The sequence below is a fragment of the Parasteatoda tepidariorum genome, chromosome 10 (assembly GCF_043381705.1).
Source record: "Parasteatoda tepidariorum isolate YZ-2023 chromosome 10, CAS_Ptep_4.0, whole genome shotgun sequence".
Taxonomy (NCBI): Eukaryota; Metazoa; Arthropoda; class Arachnida; order Araneae; family Theridiidae; genus Parasteatoda; species Parasteatoda tepidariorum.
The window spans coordinates 40,158,328-40,176,687 of NC_092213.1; the positions used below are offsets into that span (position 1 = coordinate 40,158,328).

Below are 18,360 nucleotides of genomic sequence, written 5' to 3' on the forward strand. Positions count from 1 at the left end.
CTCTTATGTACTGTTTATTAATTGTTGTTGAAGTTGAAACACCATCTAAGTAATAAATCTCGAGTTATTAATGCAATAAAAAATATAATGCGTAATTTACATAGTCCTTAACATTAATTAAGTTTAATCTATACAAATATTAATAATACTAATCATTGGTAATCATCGTAATTCTTACACTGGATCATTACGTGGATCACTTTCTTTAATTATAATAATTACACTCAAATTTAAACATTAATTTATATTTTGAAAACAAGTTCATTTTATCGTCAAAAATAAATTATTTTATTTCATACACCCTTTCAAAATTCAAATTAAATCATTATGAATTTTGTTATTTTTTTAGCTTAAAAAATAATAAAAAAATCAACTGTTTCATAACATTAAGCACTTGCTATCGATATGCTCAATGCTTAAATAAAGTTATCTAAATTACTTGTAAACCTTCAATTATAAAAAATTTTAACTTATTTTCAAATTATTCTGGGCATGACGTAATTTTTCTTTCCTTCACCACCTTACAATAAAATGTTTCAGGAAGCTGAAACAAAAATAACAAAAAATTAAAATGACGCTTCAGAAAAGTGAACCTTCTAGAACTTTAACAATAGATGGCAGCATCACTCATTCGAATTATTTGTAATAGAGAACACTCTAGAAAATTCTCAGTTAGACTCATATATTCTGTTCCAGATGGCAGCACTATAGAAAATGCATATCATCCAGAAACTTCTGGAAGTTTCGTTATCTGTATAAAAACAAAACCAGAACTCTTCTGCTCCATGATCATTGAGATTGGTTGAATAGATTTTCTCATACCAAGTGTTTGTCTGCGAAGTACTTTTGTTATTTACAGTATTGAACATCTATTAAGTGAACTGTTGTGAATCTACACTGTACATTGATTAAGTGTTTGAGTGGTGAAAATTTATTTTACGAGTGGAGAACGGTAATTTTGATCGGAAAGTTACAAGCGCCCTGGTTTTATTATTAAAGCGCTGAGTTTTGTGCAGAAGAGCGGTACTATTATTAAAAGATTTGGACAGTAAAAATGCCTGGTATAAGTGCTCCAGCAATTGGCATCGATTTGGGTACCACTTACTCCTGTGTTGGAGTATTTCAACATGGAAATGTCGAAATAATTGCCAACGATCAAGGAAATCGAACAACGCCTAGTTATGTTGCCTTCACTGACACAGAGAGGCTGATTGGAGATGCTGCTAAGTCCCAAGTTGCCTTAAATCCAGAAAATACCATATTTGATGCTAAGAGACTTATTGGAAGGAAATATGATGATCCTAAAATACAACAAGATTTGAAACATTGGCCTTTCAAAGTTGTGAATGAACATGGTAAGCCAAAAATTTGTGCTGAAGTAAAAGGTGAAAGAAAACTATTTAATCCTGAAGAAATCAGTGCTATGGTATTGACTAAGATGAAAGAAACTGCGGAGATGTATCTAGGCCAAAAAATTACTGATGCTGTAATTACAGTACCTGCTTATTTTAATGATTCACAGAGACAAGCTACAAAAGATGCTGGAAAAATTGCTGGACTGAATGTATTACGAATTATTAACGAACCAACTGCTGCTGCCCTGGCTTATGGTCTGGATAAAAATCTTAGAGGTGAGAAAAATGTACTTATATTTGATTTGGGAGGAGGAACCTTTGATGTATCTGTTCTGACTATTGATGAAGGATCTTTGTTTGAAGTACGATCAACAGCTGGAGACACACACCTCGGAGGAGAAGATTTCGACAATAGAATGGTCGCTCACTTTGTCGAGGAATTTAAACGTAAACATCGTAAAGACCTGCAATCCAGTCCCAGAGCCTTGAGGCGACTAAGAACTGCATGTGAGCGAGCAAAAAGAACTTTATCAAGCAGTTCTGAGGCAAGTATTGAAATAGATGCCCTATTTGAAGGAATAGATTTCTATTCAAAGATATCTAGAGCGAGATTTGAGGAACTATGCATGGATTTGTTCAGGACTACATTGGAGCCTGTAGAAAGAGCCCTAAAAGATGCCAAATTAGACAAAAGCAGCATTCATGATGTTGTGTTAGTTGGTGGATCAATTCGCATTCCAAAGATTCAGAAGATGCTGAAAGATTTTTTTAATGGTAAAGAACTGTGCTTGTCTATAAATCCTGATGAAGCTGTTGCCTATGGTGCAGCTGTTCAAGCTGCGGTACTGACTGGCAATACAGATGACAAGATCAAAGATGTTCTCTTAGTTGATGTTGCACCATTGTCTTTGGGAATTGAAACGGCCGGTGGAGTCATGACAAAAATAATTGAGAGAAACTCTCGCATTCCTTGCAAGACTTCACAAGTATTTACTACCTACTCGGATAACCAGCCTGGTGTTGATATTCAAGTGTACGAAGGTGAAAGAGCCATGACCAAAGACAATCACCTTCTTGGTCGATTTCAACTATCTGGAATTCCACCGGCACCAAGAGGAGTACCACAGATAGAAGTAACCTTTGACATGGATGCTAATGGAATCCTAAATGTATCAGCACAGGAGAAAAGTACCGGGAAATCGCAAAGCATCCGAATCACTAATGATAAAGGTAGGCTATCAAAGGAAGAAATCGAAAGGATGTTGAATGAAGCGAAACAATTTGAGAAAGAAGATGCAGATCAACGAGAGAAAGTGGCTTCCAGAAATGCCTTGGAGAGTTATGTATATTCTGTCAAGCAAGCATCAGACTCTGTCTCTGATGACAAGTTGTCGCCTGCTGACAAGGCAAAGATTAAAGAAAAATGTGACTCTGTTATTCAGTGGTTGGACAATAACACATTAGCTGAAAAAGATGAGATAGAGCACAAGTTGAAAGAAGTTCAATCTGACCTGTCTCCATTAATGACCAAATTGCATCAGGGTGGAAATGCTTTCAATCCTGATCAACAATCCAGTTATTCAGCTACAAATGGTCCGACAGTTGAAGAAGTAGACTAATAATATTGTGGTAAGAACTGTTTAAAGTATTAAATAATTCATTTGTAAATAAATCATTAAACATCGGATATGATTCCCTAGTCCTCCTGTTAATGTGATTTTAAGATGTTGTAAGTTTGTAAATTATATTGTTTAATAAATAAATTTATTTCGTTTTTTTAATTGGTGTCATTATTTATATTTAAATATTTTTTTTAATACAGTAGTTACAAGCATAATGTACTTCATCAAACTATTAGTTATATAGGTAGTATATATAAATAANCAAATCAATGGGTAATCAATATCACTTTAATGAATAAGAAGTAAAAACACAAATCCTCTTAAATATTTTTTTAATACAGTAGTTACAAGCATAATATACTTCATCAAACTATTAGTTATATAGGTAGTATATATAAATAATTTATATTTAAACAAACATACCTTCTTTTTTTTCAATAACTTAGATTAAAGGAAATGAGATATTTGATATTTTTTTAATCGTATTAATGCATGAGCAGATAAATTTTAAAAAATATTAATAATTCTAATACTTTTGGTTATTTATTGAAACTAAAATTTGTTATTATTTATAATTTTTGTCTTTAGATCAAACTTTATTCATTCTAAGTTTTAAAAAATATAAGATTGATATCGTTTAAATTTAAAAACTCATAAAAGATATAACATCGATATAAAAATTAAAAATATAAACAAGTTAACATTGGGTTAAAGTGGTTGAAATGAAATTAACCTACAAGTTAGATAGAAACTGATAGACAAGTTTTTATTATTCGAAAAGAAAGAAAAAGTGTGTACCATTTCTTTAAACAAATAACTTTTACGACATATATAATAGTTAAATTAATATATTTTGAATAGAAGTCCATTATTCATTTTAGGAAAACCAAGTATATTGTTAGGTATTTATATATTTAAAAAAAAAAGATTTTTTAGCTTTTATTTTCATTGATGAATTTGAATATTCTTCCCCATAGCAGTATCAAACTTTATTGTTGTCATCACTTGATGCGAAAGTTAAGTACATTCTCAAACTCTAGCAAAAAGTGTGTAAGGTTCCTTCTTGATTAACTCTGCTTTCTACTTTTTTTAATTTTAAAGCAAATATCTCTAAAAATTCAAAATGAATTCTCTATCAACTATTAAGTGTTTTTAGAAGCTCTTTTCCAAGGAAAATAAAAAGTCCATATCTAAAATGCCTTACATTTAAGGCTAAACTATGAGTTTTAAATGTAGAACAGTCAAATAACTTCACCAATTTGTTGATATTTTTCCACCTAGATAAAATTTATCAAAATCAATATATATTTAAGATAAAGTAGCATTAGAGTAGCTTTTTTAATATAAAATTAAATTACAATCGCTTTTTATTTTTACGAAACTGTGGCTTTTTTTTCATATTGACGTTTATGCCATTTTCAGAAATAACAGAGAGTGCTTGCTAAATATAGGGTAAACTTAGCCTAAGAGTCACAAGTTACTGATACAAACTCGCAGCAGTTATGAAAATATTTTTCACTTGAAAGCTTTATTTCGTGTTGAGATAGACTTCGAGAAACAACCTTAAAACACTAAATGACCAAAATTTTTTTACCCTTCGAAAAATAAATAATTTTTTTAAAAGTCGACATTTTAACAGATTTTTGATTTTATACTGGTTTTCTTAAAGATGATTACCTTTGAGTGTGAAGCCTTAAAATTTAATAATAATTTTAAACACAATACTTTCCCTATCAAAATTTTAACAAATGATAAAGCAAGAATAGCTAATGCAGTTGGACCTTGCCACAGAAAATAGTCTGCGACCCACCAATGAATTAAAAGACTGTGCTTCACTATATCCAAAATCTATGAATAATTTTTTTTTTCATATTACAGTTGGAAATTATTGTTACAGCATACGATTTGCTTTATAAGTTATTAACTTAATATCAATAGTCTCTCCACTAGTTTCCTTACAGTAAATTCCTTTCCACCATGAAAATTTTAATCGGAGCATTAAATAAAAATCTAAATATTCTCCAAATAACCAAGTGGTTGTCTACGCATAACAAATTTTCTAGACATTGATCTTTTCAATTTATATCATTTTTTGAATTGTTGAGTAGTTCATTTCTTTTTTTGAATGTGTCATTTTTGAAAAAAGTTACATTTAAAAGTTTACCGATTCTTTCCCCCGTGTACCTATTTTAGGAATCTCTCACATTATTCCTTCCAGTGAAATTACTCATTTGAAGCACTCAATTATAATACATACTTCATTTTTGGTAAAAAGAGAGACACTTTTAAAATTATCTCAAAGGAAGGAAATTTTCAAAAATTTTTTTCAATACCTACGGGAAGGAAATTTTGCTCCACTTTAAACAAACTGCTAATTTCTCAGCTATACACTATAAGTATATGAACTAATATTAGTTGCATAAGAGTTCGGACAGACCATTTAAAATGTTCATCACAACCGAGTGTTCACTCTATTCTGGGTTCATTATTGTGGGTTTTGATTATATTCTTTAATTCATAATAAGTAGACCTTAAAATAACTACACGCCATATGGCGAATCAACAAAAAAAAAGTGACTTAAATTAACAACTGGTACCTTTTTCCCATCTTCTTATTTTTTTGAAAATTATTTAATGATAAAAATACATCATTGCAGAAAATGTCCAATGACTCGATAAAAATGTTGATCCATCAGAATTCATCAATTTGTGGAAAGAGAATTTCACACATATTTGATGGAAACAATTCACACATTTCAAATTTGTAATGCATACATTAAAAGTATTTTGCCACTCTCAACATTTTTAAATAAAGTTATCTTAAGTCAGTAAGTTAAATTAAATTTTGCCATGTATTTCTGTTATTTTTATTGTTAAATTAACTTTTTATAGCCGCAGATTATTTTTTAAATGAATTTTTTTATTAAAATATAGTTTAATCCAAGCAACAAAAAAAAAAAGATTGTAAAATTATGAAAAGGACCCATTGATATTGGTCACCGGTTTATTAAGATTGAGAAAAAATAGCTAATAAATTTTAGAGTCTACAGGCAACTGGCTACTCATGGAAAAGTTATGTTTTCAGGTGTAATAATAAGTATTATTTTTTTCTAAATTTCAGAACATTTTAAAAAGAACAAAAACGTGACCTTAAATTGCCTTTATCTGGTATATAATACTTAGAAACTAATAAAAAGCATTTTAATTGTAGGAATATTTTTTATTAATATTCTTATAAAATACATGGAAGGAAATTCAACAAATTGGAATGGAATTTACATATCAAAATAACAATTTTTATCTACAAAGTTCATCAGAAAATACAGGAAGGAAACAATAACAGGCTTTATAATAGTATTATGTATGTATATATGTAAGTCAGACTTTAAATATTTCAAAAATTTATTGAGCCTACAACTACTGTTTTTAATAAAACTAGATTATGAATACTAGTTTGAGCTAAATTGAGTATGTATTGAGGCAAATCAATGGGTAATCAATATCACTTTAATGAATAAGAAGTAAAAACACAAATCCTTTTTTCAAAATACTTATTAAGAGTATTATGGTACATTCTTAGAGAATAGATTATAATTGTGTACCACAATTTAAATCTAAAAATCTAAATTTTGAATATTAAATTGCACAATATTACAGCAATTTGTATAATTTTTATTGTTAGTCAAAGTGTTTGTAAAAAATTGGCAATAAAATTAAATTGACAAAAATTCATGTTCATAATATATTATTAATAGTATACTATAAACTAACATATACTACAAACTTATTTGGTAAATATATAAAAAGATCAAAATATCAGTTACCCACAGATTTAACTCTATACAAATTTTATAAGTTCACATTCTAAAATTTACATAACTTCCATTTCACTCCATACAATTTTCTTTTTTTCTTCTTAATAACATGAAAAAATAAAGCAATCACTAGAAAGACAAAATTAACAAATAAATAAAAAATGTTTCTTATGAAATTAATTCAATTTATAATGCAAATAAAATTTTGAAGGATTTAAAAGATTTTAAAGTTGTCATATTATTTTTATTAATATTATTGTTTAATTTGATAGTTTCTAGGTTAAGTTAAAAAAATAAATGTCAAACCTTATATCTCACAAATAAAATTAATAGAGATACATAAGAAAAGTGCTTGGATGTAGAATTTTTTTTACAATATCCAAAAATATAAAAACACTACAAATACCACAGTTGCAGCAGCAGCTAATTTTGTATAAGCTGAACTTATATTCAAAAAATGAGCATCTTTCTTGTATTTTTCAGATAACAAAGAAAGGTTACTAGCTTTGGAATCCAACTCTGAAACATTAAAAAAACATATATGTAATACACATTTTTTACAATCTTTTTAAAACTATAAAATTTAAAGCAAGAGTTAAAGTAAAGCACAGATTGGTTTAAAAAAAAATTCTATTATTAATGGTCATATCCATATTTGAAGAAAATGGGAAGAAAAGTTACACGACTGCCAAAATAAAAGGAAAAAAACTTAGTAAATTTCAAGAAATTGAAATTGTATGAAAATCATTACACTATAGAGACTTATAGAAAAGTTTTCAATAATAAAAGTAAATAAAGCAAAAATAAGTTATATAAAAATAATAACTACAAATTTAAATTGGCTGTTTGACATTAAATAACTGAATTTTTTTCCCAGAGTATATTTTAAAATTTGTAATTTAGAACATATCCGTGTATCTGAGATAAAAGGCAATATGTCCTTTTTTTACAAAATTATGGTAATAACATGAAATTAAAAAAAGAAATGTGATAAAAATAATTCAAATTGCCTTTCTGAAAAATTTAAAAATATTGACAATTACATCAAATTCATTTTAGTTAGTTGCAGCTTATGCTTGAATATCTCATATCTTCGATCATATAATAATAAAAACTATCTTATATCGATTTAAAAAGAAATTTCAAAATGAAAAAAGAAAAAACAATGAAATTGAATGAAAAAGCTTCAAAGTTATTACAGTAAGTGAGGCTCAGTTTGAAGATTTCTGCACTGTGATCTGTGTCAGAATAATCGCTAAGTCTTGGCAACTTCTGGACATCAGTCCAAGAAAAACTAAAAAAAATAATTAACAAATAACAGTAGGGATCAACTTGAAGGTTGTAACTCGTAGCCACCTCTAGGCAAAACTCTACATTTGAAAAAAAAAAATTTCAAGTTTAAGATAGATTTTGACCCTTGGCAGTTGTAGTTGGCGCAACAGATCACGATACGGGAAAATCCCCGGGTTAACTTCCATCGATTACCAATGATGGAATCGACAGCTTTTACATGGAATTCTTAAAATTTTTCAAATATTAAACATCACTTTAAAAACTTATTAAATTATAAGTAGACTTGATTTTGAGATAAAAAAATATACAATCAATGCTTCAAACAGAAATTCTCATTCATAAATGAGAAGGAAAAAAATTATATTACTCCTTAAAATAAATGAAAAGTTAATGATTTAAGAAAAAAATTTACCAGAGAGAGCAGATCCTCTATTCAAAACATCATCAATGTTTTGAACCATTATTCTCTGCACATCCTGTAATTCTGTATTCAGGTGTGTGAGATTCCGTCTGGCACGGTTATCACAATAGGATTTCTTTGCCTTTTGCATATAATTATCTGAAATAAAGGAATGATGGCTTCTATAAGTTATCCAACAAAAAATTTAGTGAATGAAAATTTATTTAGTAAAGTATTTTTGAAGAATTATTTATTAATATTATTTTTAAGAAAGTATTATTTTTTAAAAAAATTTTTAACTTTTAATAAAAAGATCTTATTTTAAGTTTATAAGGGATACAACATTAATTAACTATTAACGTAAAGACTATATAATAGCTATTAACAGAAAGACATACATTAACTATCGATATTGATACAAAGGCATTACATTCCCTATTCTATTGTAACTATAAAAAAATCAAAGCTTATTTAATGAAATTCATTAAAGTGTTTCTCAAAACCTTCATTTACTTAAGTTTCATTCAAAAAGACAAGTTTATCAATCTAATATTCAACTCAATCTAAAGTTCTCGACTTCTTAAGTTGAGTTTAAAATTACAAATATGAAATAGAAATTTTATTTTCTATTTTTTTTAACAAGAAATGGAAAAAGCAAAACATTGTTTTAAATCTGACGCTGATACACTGTTCAAAAAATGAGTATGAGACAAAAGGATTAATTAGTCATACAAATTTATTAATAGTCATTTCAATTGCAAAAAATTTCAAATCAATAGTGATTTGACTTTTTTTTTTTTTTAAATCTTGCAGATTCATTGTTAATATCAATTACCAATTCACTATACAATATAAAAGCAATTATATATATAATCCTTAGTCGTGTTCAAGAATAAATTAATTTTTATGGAACAGTAGTTTAACTACCAATTTTTTAAAGCCTCGTTGCTGGTGCAACCATAAATTCAATATTCTTTATGTCACTTGAAATTTTTTTTTTACTACAAAAATACTTAAATATTGATTTTTTTTCACTTAGTATTTAAAATTGGAAAAATATTAAGAGTGGTTGTGTGCCAGCATTATATTAAGCAATGACGTTTAAACAAAAAATATTAGACAATTATACTACAGTTACAGTTAAGTACAATTAACCTGTTGCATTAATATAATGATGGTTTGACTTGGTTTGAAGCAGTAAATGTTTCCTGATCCTCTAATAAAAGTAAATTTTCTTTAAATATAATATATTTTTCAACTAAATACTGAAATTTAAAAACTGCTGTCTCCATTTATTGAAATACTTATTAAATTTTTACGTCGATGATTCGAGTTTTTGAAAGTTCGAGGTAGGTTAGGTACTGTCCACCTCGAACTATCGAGACTCTACTGTATTTGTTTTCAGAACTTGTACTCTTGCCTGCTACTTTTTTATAGAACTGTTCAAGAATATGACCAAGAGGTAGTTTATAAAGAAAAACANTCTTTAAATATAATATATTTTTCAACTAAATACTGAAATTTAAAAACTGCTGTCTCCATTTATTGAAATACTTATTAAATTTTTACGTCGATGATTCGAGTTTTTGAAAGTTCGAGGTAGGTTAGGTACTGTCCACCTCGAACTATCAAGACTCTACTGTATTTGTTTTCAGAGCTTGTACTCTTGCCTGCTACTTTTTTATAGAACTGTTCAAGAATATGACCAAGAGGGAGTTTATAAAGAAAAACAGTTCACATGTGAGATAAGTTAAGTGTTTCAACAGATTTCCAGATCATAAAAGATCAAACAAAATGATAATTTATCTTAGTTACAGTTCGCTAATCATTTTTACACAAACAATTTTTGTAGAAACTTCAGAGAAATGCTTTTTAATTACAATGTATGAACAGAAAAAAGATGTAAATAAAATGTAAGAAAAAGTTGCCAAAACAAATTATATATTTAAAAATTTCAATTAGGAGAAGTGTCTGTTTAACAAGATGAAACATTTTAACTGTTAAAGTAACAAATTAAAGATTGTTGCAAGATTAAACAGCTTTATTATCAATGAGAAACAGTTTAAAAGAACTCATATGATATTTGTTAAAGTTTATAACTTTGTTAAAGTTAAAAAAAAACTTTTATTGAAGTTACAAGTATGATCAAAATGCTAATAAAATTGCTGGTGCAGATTTGATAAGATAGCAAAAAGAATACTTCTTGAAAATTTTCAGCAAACAAATATATTTATGAAAAATTATGAAACAATCACACATTTTCTTTTTTTCTGTAATTTCAGGTACCAGTAATAAAAACTCTTTTAAAAAAAAGTACCATGTCCTGTTAATAGAAAGATAAAAAAAAAATTAACAAATAATTAAATAGCCTGTTATTTTGAAAGTGGAATAAGACCATTTGAAGATAAAAAGTTGTTTATTTATTTATAATTCTAGTAATCATGATTGAACTTTAATGTTTCCTCAAATTATAGTATTAAAAATATCACTCAAATTGATTAATATTTGCTAATAATTTCAAATTTATTTAAACAACAACCATTAAAAACCTCAAACTTGCACCACTTCCTAAATAACTTATTCCACTTTCAAAATTAATAACACAAATAAAATAAGCAACCTTACCAAACTCAATACATGTATAGGGTCTCATTGCTGTTAAGACCATTCTACCATAATGTGTACTGAACTCATTTTTTAAATCCTCCAAATATGCAAATGCCAGTCTTTTGGAAAATGATTTATCACATAAAGCCAGGTAGCAAACATTTTCATAAATAAGGTAACTATACAAGAAACACAAAAATAAATTAGCACTATAAACTGATGTTACATAATGCAATGTCAATCAAAATAATTATAAGATACCAGAATTTAACAGCGAAATAAAATTTACTGTAGAACTATAATTGTATCTAGGTATTTCATCTGAATACTTCTGTCGATCAAAGGAGGGCTCAAAATATTTTTTTTTTATTATTATTTTTTTCACACACAATAAGTTTTTCTTTCTCCTTTACATAATATGCTGCCATTATTCAACTACACAAGAGTTATTTCTCTTTGTACAACATAACTACACAAAAATTATAATTTAAGTTTCTTAGTGAATAAAATGGTTTTTGCTTAAAAAAAAATCAGAAAAATGCAATTTTTAATTGATTCACTTATCATTAATGTAGTTCAGTATCATGGGCATTGCAAGTACCTAATTTTTAAGTAGGGTGAAATTAAAATACACAATTCTACGAAAATACACAGTCACACTTTAAATTTCACAAAAACATTTCTTAATTCTGCTAAAGATCTTTAAAAAGGTTAAAGTCTTTCTTATTTTTATCTTCAATGAACTTAAATCATAAATGATTTAATTTTATACCTGGCTTTGAACAGCCAATCCAATTCTGAGCTTGAAGATTATCAATGTTTAACCTCCTGGTTCAAGCATAGATACGAACTAGCCTTTTCAGAGGACTTTTTGATTGAACTAACCCACAGTTGCAAAACACGGAGATGAAAATCACGAAAATCTCCCATGGTTAGCCAGAAAGTAAGGAAATTCTAACCCCTGTCTACCACTGAGTATACTATTTTACATCAGCTTCGTATCCACGCAGCCATATCTTGCTCAACTGATAATAATTGATAAAAAGTTTCTCTTTTTATCAGAAATATTTAAGGGGACTTACAGAAGATTTCTAATTATTGAAGGGGACAAATGCCCACCTTCACACTCCCCTTCCAATGACGCCTATCTTTACTTGGATCAACATCCTTTCACTGCCACTATAAAGAAAGCCTGGTATGTTATCTACGGAAAAAATTAATCTGAATAAAATTATCAGAAGCAGTACAAAGCCTACAACAGAATACAAATCAATAACTCAATGAAATCAGCTGTTGATTTAAAATCGGATGTTGCATTGTAGAAACAGATCAAAAGAATACTGCTATTTGGAACAATAGAATAAAAATATTTTCTGAATGGTCATATTAGTATTGACAGCATGATATTATAGCACTATATTAACAAACAAAAAAATTGTTTTTTGAGAATTTAATGATAAAAATAATGTTATCATTATAATCTGAATACTTTGATTATTTGATGGAAGACCTGGCCCCAATAACTTTAAATAATCGAAGTTTTACTGCATATGAAATCATTCGTTAGAATTTCAAAAATATGTTAAATTTAAAATAAATATAAGTTTTAAACATTTTAAAAACAGTTTGACAACTGAATCAAAATGACCAAAAAAATTGAGATTTCAATGTCACTAACTATCATTTTCTGATTTATGTTATCATTTATGTTTTTATACATAATTTAGAAAAAATTTTGCATTTATGAAAAGATAGTGATGTGGCATCTGGAAAATCAATATATTTTTTATAGAGTGCTGGAAATTTTTAAGTTTAAAGAAATTCTTAAATTTCAGTCATTGCATTTACATAAAAAACAATTTTTTTCCACAATCAAAAACAATTTTTTTTACATAGGATGTTTCAAAATAGAAAACAAAACATAATTAAATAATTTCATTGTTCTAAAAATAATATTGAAGCTAAAAATTTCATACTATGTCAAGTTTCTAAAAACAATTTTTATATTTACTTCAAACAAATGGTGAATAAATATATGAATAGAAAAACAACAATTTTATCAATATGAAAACACATTTATAGTCAATCCTTGAAAATTGAAATCAAATTTTTTCAACCATTCACTAACAGAAGTACTCACTGGTCCCCATATCATGAAGGCAATAGCCAGAAATAACAACACAAAAAGTTATAATATGAAATAGAAATTATTTCAACAATGTGAAGAAAAAAAAATTTAAATATTGTAAATCTCTTGGTATTTGTTCAAAAAAGATAAGCTGTATGTAAAACAACTAATATTTGGAGAAAAAAAATTTCCCTAATTAATAATGTGGACTAATTTTACAAAAATTTTCAGGACATCACACTTTTATGTTGAAAAATTTTAAGCAACTTTACATTTCAGTAATAAATTTGAATGCATTTTAAATAAAATTTAATGAGTTGAATAAGACTTAACAGAGTTGAAAAAATGATGTTTACAAGAATTAGATCATATTTTAAGACACACTCAAATCAATACTTTATTTTTTCTTCTTTTTTTTGCAATAAAATGAAGGGAAAAAAATTGTGCAATGATTATATAAACAGCCAGGTAGTACTTACTGAAAATAATATGGTCCAGTTTCTATGCTACAAACAGGAACAGACTGATTGTTCAACTTCCGCAAAATTGATTTAGCTTGGTTGTGATATTCATAAGTTGTTTTACCAGTCTACAAAAAAAACAAGTCAGGGACATATTTTCAATACATTAAATATGCAGTATAGATCATTTCATTTTATCTTCAAATAATTTTTTGTTTACATAAACTTAATTCAGTTAAGAATTTATAAATTTTGTAACATGGAAATATTTAACATTTTTTGTTACCCAAGAAATTAAAAAGAGACAAAATAAATTCTAGAATTTTTAAAAGATAGTAATGATGAAGAAATGTTCTTTAATGTAATATGAGAAAAAAAAAATTAATTATGAAAATCTGCCATATGAAAATTTTAAGTAAAACTTAATTGTGCTTTATTTGACAGTACAAATTTCCATTTCAGAGAATTTTCTACCTTATAAAAAAATTATAATTCAAATAATAAAATATTTTTCAAAAAAATATACATATTTTTACTATGACTTATAATAAATATTATACTACACAAAATCATAAAAAATACTTTCATGTTTCACATTTATATCATTCACACTTTATACATTGATAATATGCCTTCATTAAATAATTTCCAAATTATTTGACAAGAATCTATAAGATCAACAAAGGAAAAAATTAATACACTAGTCTGATAAATCTTCACAGATATGTTTACATGCTCCTATTAAATATTATTTATAAAACAAAATAAATTTAAATAAACTATATAAATTGTATAAAAATTCAAATGAAGCAATTATAAACTGATATTTTAAAATCATATTTTAATAGACAGACTTAATGTTAGATATTTATTACAGAGATTATGTTAAATCTTACATATTATTTCCCAATCGTGATCCATCACACCAAAACACCAAATAGGTATAAACTTGCGATTTAAAAAAATTAATAAAATATTTAGAGATTTTTCTGGGAGCCACTCCCAGGAAAATCTCCAAATATATTATATGAGTTAAACCCTTCAAGTTGGTCTTTTTTAGAGGTGTTTTTTTTTTAAATATTTTATTTTGGATACTGCCCAGAATTCGCCAAGACTTGTCAATTAGTCTGGTTTATCTATATTCTATGTGTCTTAGATAAAGGAAGGTATCCTAGATAAAAGAATCTTTTCTCCTACATTAAATATTAAAAAAAGATTAATATAGAATCATTTTAAATATAAAATGTTTCTACTGTGATTCAGAAACTGACCAATGAAATTGCAGTAAAAAAAAAAACCTGACCACGACAAGAAATTAAAAAATGAAAGGGGAGACTTCCATATTGTGATCTGTGGCAGAATAATCGCCATGTCTTCGCCAAGTTTCGGGAAGCGTCCCGCGAAAAATTTTAAAAAATATCACAGAAAAGGACCAACTCGAAACGTATAACTCGTAGTCACCCCCAGGCACCTACATTTTTTTTTAAATTTGCAAATTTAAAATCTATTTGGCACCTAGGTGATGATTGTAGTTGGCATGACAGGTAATGCTACGGAAATATCCTTAAATGAAAAACAAAATCTGAGGAACCACTTAGTATTTCATGTTGGTAAGAGTCTGATTATAGTGGTTCCTGACTAATGCTTTACCTAAATTTTGAGCCTATAACAATGTTTAGATTATTAATCTATGCCTATGTGATATTGGTATAAATGGAAAGGGAGGGGACCTACTTGAGAATTGTGTCTACAGTCTGATAATCAAAGATACACAACAAAGATAATCAATTTACTATAATCCATAATCAAAATATCCAGTTTTAACAGCAGTTTTTCGAACATATTTCTTTTTTTAAATCAATTATTAATTACTTGTCTCTTTTGAAAAGATAACACCATAAAACTGTCTTTAAAAAAAAATAAAGTCTACTTTCAAAAATCTAGTTTGTATTTAATAATTTCCTACTTATATATATAATGCCTCCTAAGATAATCTAAATAAACCTTAAACAATAATTCCAATAAAATTGGTTGAGTTTACTATTATTTATTTTATTAGATGAGAAAACAATAAATGCTTTTAAAGAACGTATATAAAAGCATTTTTAAAAAAAGAATGAAGAGCACGATTTCCAGGGCCATGGAATAAAGCATTAAAGACAAAATCCAAACAGTTGACACATCACAACACGCAAGATTGATTTATGAAGTGTTTAATAATGGCACAAATGCAATAGCGTTGCAGAAAATTCAATTTTACCTCTTCATCATGCTGAACTGACTCTGTCAAAATTAAACCGTCACCAACACGAGCAATTATAGTTAGGATAATCATTTCTAATTACTATTTATTGTTTATACTGCAATCGACAACACTCAAAACAACTCCAAGTATTTATATATTGAATCTCAAATAGATATAATAATCAAGCAGCTTAAATGCTACTTTTTATTTGGTATAATTAAGTATTATCTTAAACTTTCCGTCATCGTTTGCAATATTATTAAACTTTCCCCATTCATCGTATGATACAAAAACTGTCAATAAAAAAAAGTTCCGGAATGATGACTGTTCTCATAATCTGATTACGGTCGCAGTTATTTCACAAAATCAAATAAACAATTATTATTTTTTAAAAATATTTTGTCCCGCAGTGGCATTTAATAATATCGAAGTTTTTTTCGTTTTGAGAAGAAAAATAGTAACTCCTAATGCTAAAGATGAAGAAAATAAGAGTCCCGCAGTGGACTGATCGTTACGACACGGTTCCCACCGAAGTCAAGTATCACTGGCTGCGGTCAGTGTGCGGGTGGGTGACCACTTGGATCAGTCTGCGTTGGGACTGAGGGTGTGCGGTATTGATCCTCGTTAAACTGTTCTACCTCGAAATGCTCGACTTCGCGCAGGTCATCTGGTTACAGAAGCGTGGGTGCCATCCCCTTATGCAGTGGATCAAAATTGTGATATCATGTCTTCGGATCATCCTCAGAGATGTGTCCCAAAACGTCGCCAATAGTCCATTGTGCAGCTCTAGTCCGACGTAGATGAACTACAGCAACAATAAAAATATTAAATTAATTATATACATTTTAAATTATTTTTTTAATAATATGGAAGTTATTATATCATAAAAATCTTTTTCAAATTCAACTTTTTATATATGCTGTTCCGTAGCGCACTGATCGTTAAGACACGTTTCCCAGCAGGTCACTGAAGTCAAGCATCACTGGCTGCGGTCAGTGTGCGGGTGGGTGACCATTTGGGTTAGCCTGCGTAGGCACCGAGGGTGTGCGGTATTAGTCCTCGTTGAACTGTTCTACCGTAAAACGCTCGACTTCGAGTGCAGGTCGTCGGGCCACCGAAGCGGGGGTGCCCGTTGCTAACTAAACTAAGTTTTTGCCAACACATACTGACAAATCATTAAAAAATTTCAGATTTTTCCAATTTTTGGCTGTTTCAATTTTGATAAATGTTTAATGAAAAAAATAAATTTTTTACTGTTTTCAAATTCGGTAAAAAAATTCTTAATATTGTTTATCATATGTTAGTTCGGGAAAGAAGAATATCATCTTAAGCTATTGATATTAAATTTTACTATATAAATAGTACATAAAATGTTTACAATTAGCAAATTTGTAAAGTCAGGTTTGATAAGCCTACATATCTGTGATTCTAAAATGTTTCTTCCGCATTACATTAATTAGTTTTGATAATGAGTACTTAATAACTCAGATATCATTATTAGTGTGGATATCATCTCAGATATCATTATCCTGCATTAGTGTGGTTTTAACAAAGGATAATCTAAAAACAATTACATAGCAGCATCAATGAAATGGAAATCTAAACTTTCACTATTAATTTTTGATTAGCTTAAATAAAACAAAAATTACTTAAGACTGTTTTTGTTTTGTCTCTCAGTTTACGGGTAAACAATGTCTAATGACTTAAAAGTAATGCTTTGAAACCATGTTTCTAATATATTTAAGAAGTAAAGAAAAAATGAAATGATATTTATATAGTCAATATCAAACACAAATATTTATAAATGTTTTTAACACCAAAAATTTATACAGTTCTCAAATATAGTTTGAGTTAATTAATTAAGCTGAAAATTTTCATTTCTATATTTAATATTTTATCCCCTCATTTTTAAAAAGTTTGATGTGCTCGTTTAAAATTAGGAATACTCACCGAGATGCAAATTTTCTAATCTATAAAATAAAAATTTTAGCAGAGTAGAAATTTGAAGAAAATTAATACATTTAAATTAGATTTAAAAAAAATATATTTTTTTAATGCTTAAAGGTGAACATAAGTCATTGTAATTGTTCCTTTTGAAAATAATGAACCAAAAACTATAACATCAAAAAGTTTCAATATTAGTTTTTTAACCAGGAAAGCAGTCGACATATTTAAAAAATATCTGCATATTTTCAAGGAAATAGAAGTTAGAGTTTACATCATCCTTACTTAAAATAAAATTATTAGGAAAAAATTAAAAACTTTTCAACATTGTCATTATCAACATTCTTACAATAACAGATTATTCTCCTGTAAGACACGTAAAAACAGAAAATTTTAAGAACCTAAAAAAGAAAGCATCTTTACAGACTTTCAGGTTTGTAAAATGTTCTTTAAAGTTAGGAGCACGAATGAAAGAAAAAGCATTTTTAAA

General features: G+C 27.7%; 2 protein-coding genes across 2 annotated transcripts; one reads left to right on the forward strand and one right to left on the reverse strand.

Moving 5' to 3' along the window:
* Positions 1-699: 699 nt before the first annotated feature.
* On the forward strand, positions 700-3,136 carry LOC107456624 (heat shock protein 70 B2). Its single transcript, XM_016074530.4, has one exon. The coding sequence runs from the start codon at positions 1,055-1,057 to the stop codon at positions 2,972-2,974; it is 1,920 nt and encodes a 639-aa protein (XP_015930016.2). The 5' UTR covers positions 700-1,054; the 3' UTR covers positions 2,975-3,136.
* Positions 3,137-6,176: 3,040 nt separating this feature from the next.
* Positions 6,177-16,441, reverse strand: LOC107456626 (vesicle-trafficking protein SEC22). Its single transcript, XM_016074535.3, has 5 exons — positions 15,942-16,441; positions 13,700-13,809; positions 11,111-11,271; positions 8,498-8,644; positions 6,177-7,311 (listed from the first exon to the last, which is right to left on the reverse strand). The coding sequence occupies exons 1-5, from the start codon at positions 16,014-16,016 to the stop codon at positions 7,163-7,165; spliced, it is 642 nt and encodes a 213-aa protein (XP_015930021.1). The 5' UTR covers positions 16,017-16,441; the 3' UTR covers positions 6,177-7,162.
* Between the last annotated feature and the right edge of the window lie 1,919 nt (positions 16,442-18,360).

Excerpts from the sequence above, each read along its gene's own strand:
- LOC107456624 (XM_016074530.4), top strand. The coding sequence starts at position 1,055 with ATGCCTGGTATAAGTGCTCCAGCAATTGGCATCGATTTGGGTACCACT.
- LOC107456626 (XM_016074535.3), bottom strand. The coding sequence starts at position 16,016 with ATGATTATCCTAACTATAATTGCTCGTGTTGGTGACGGTTTAATTTTG. Across the intron at positions 8,645-11,110 it reads CTATACATGTATTGAGTTTG|ATAATTATATGCAAAAGGCA; the intron begins GTAAGGTTGCTT and ends CCTTTATTTCAG. Across the intron at positions 7,312-8,497 it reads TAGAGGATCTGCTCTCTCTG|AGTTGGATTCCAAAGCTAGT; the intron begins GTAAATTTTTTT and ends TTAATGTTTCAG.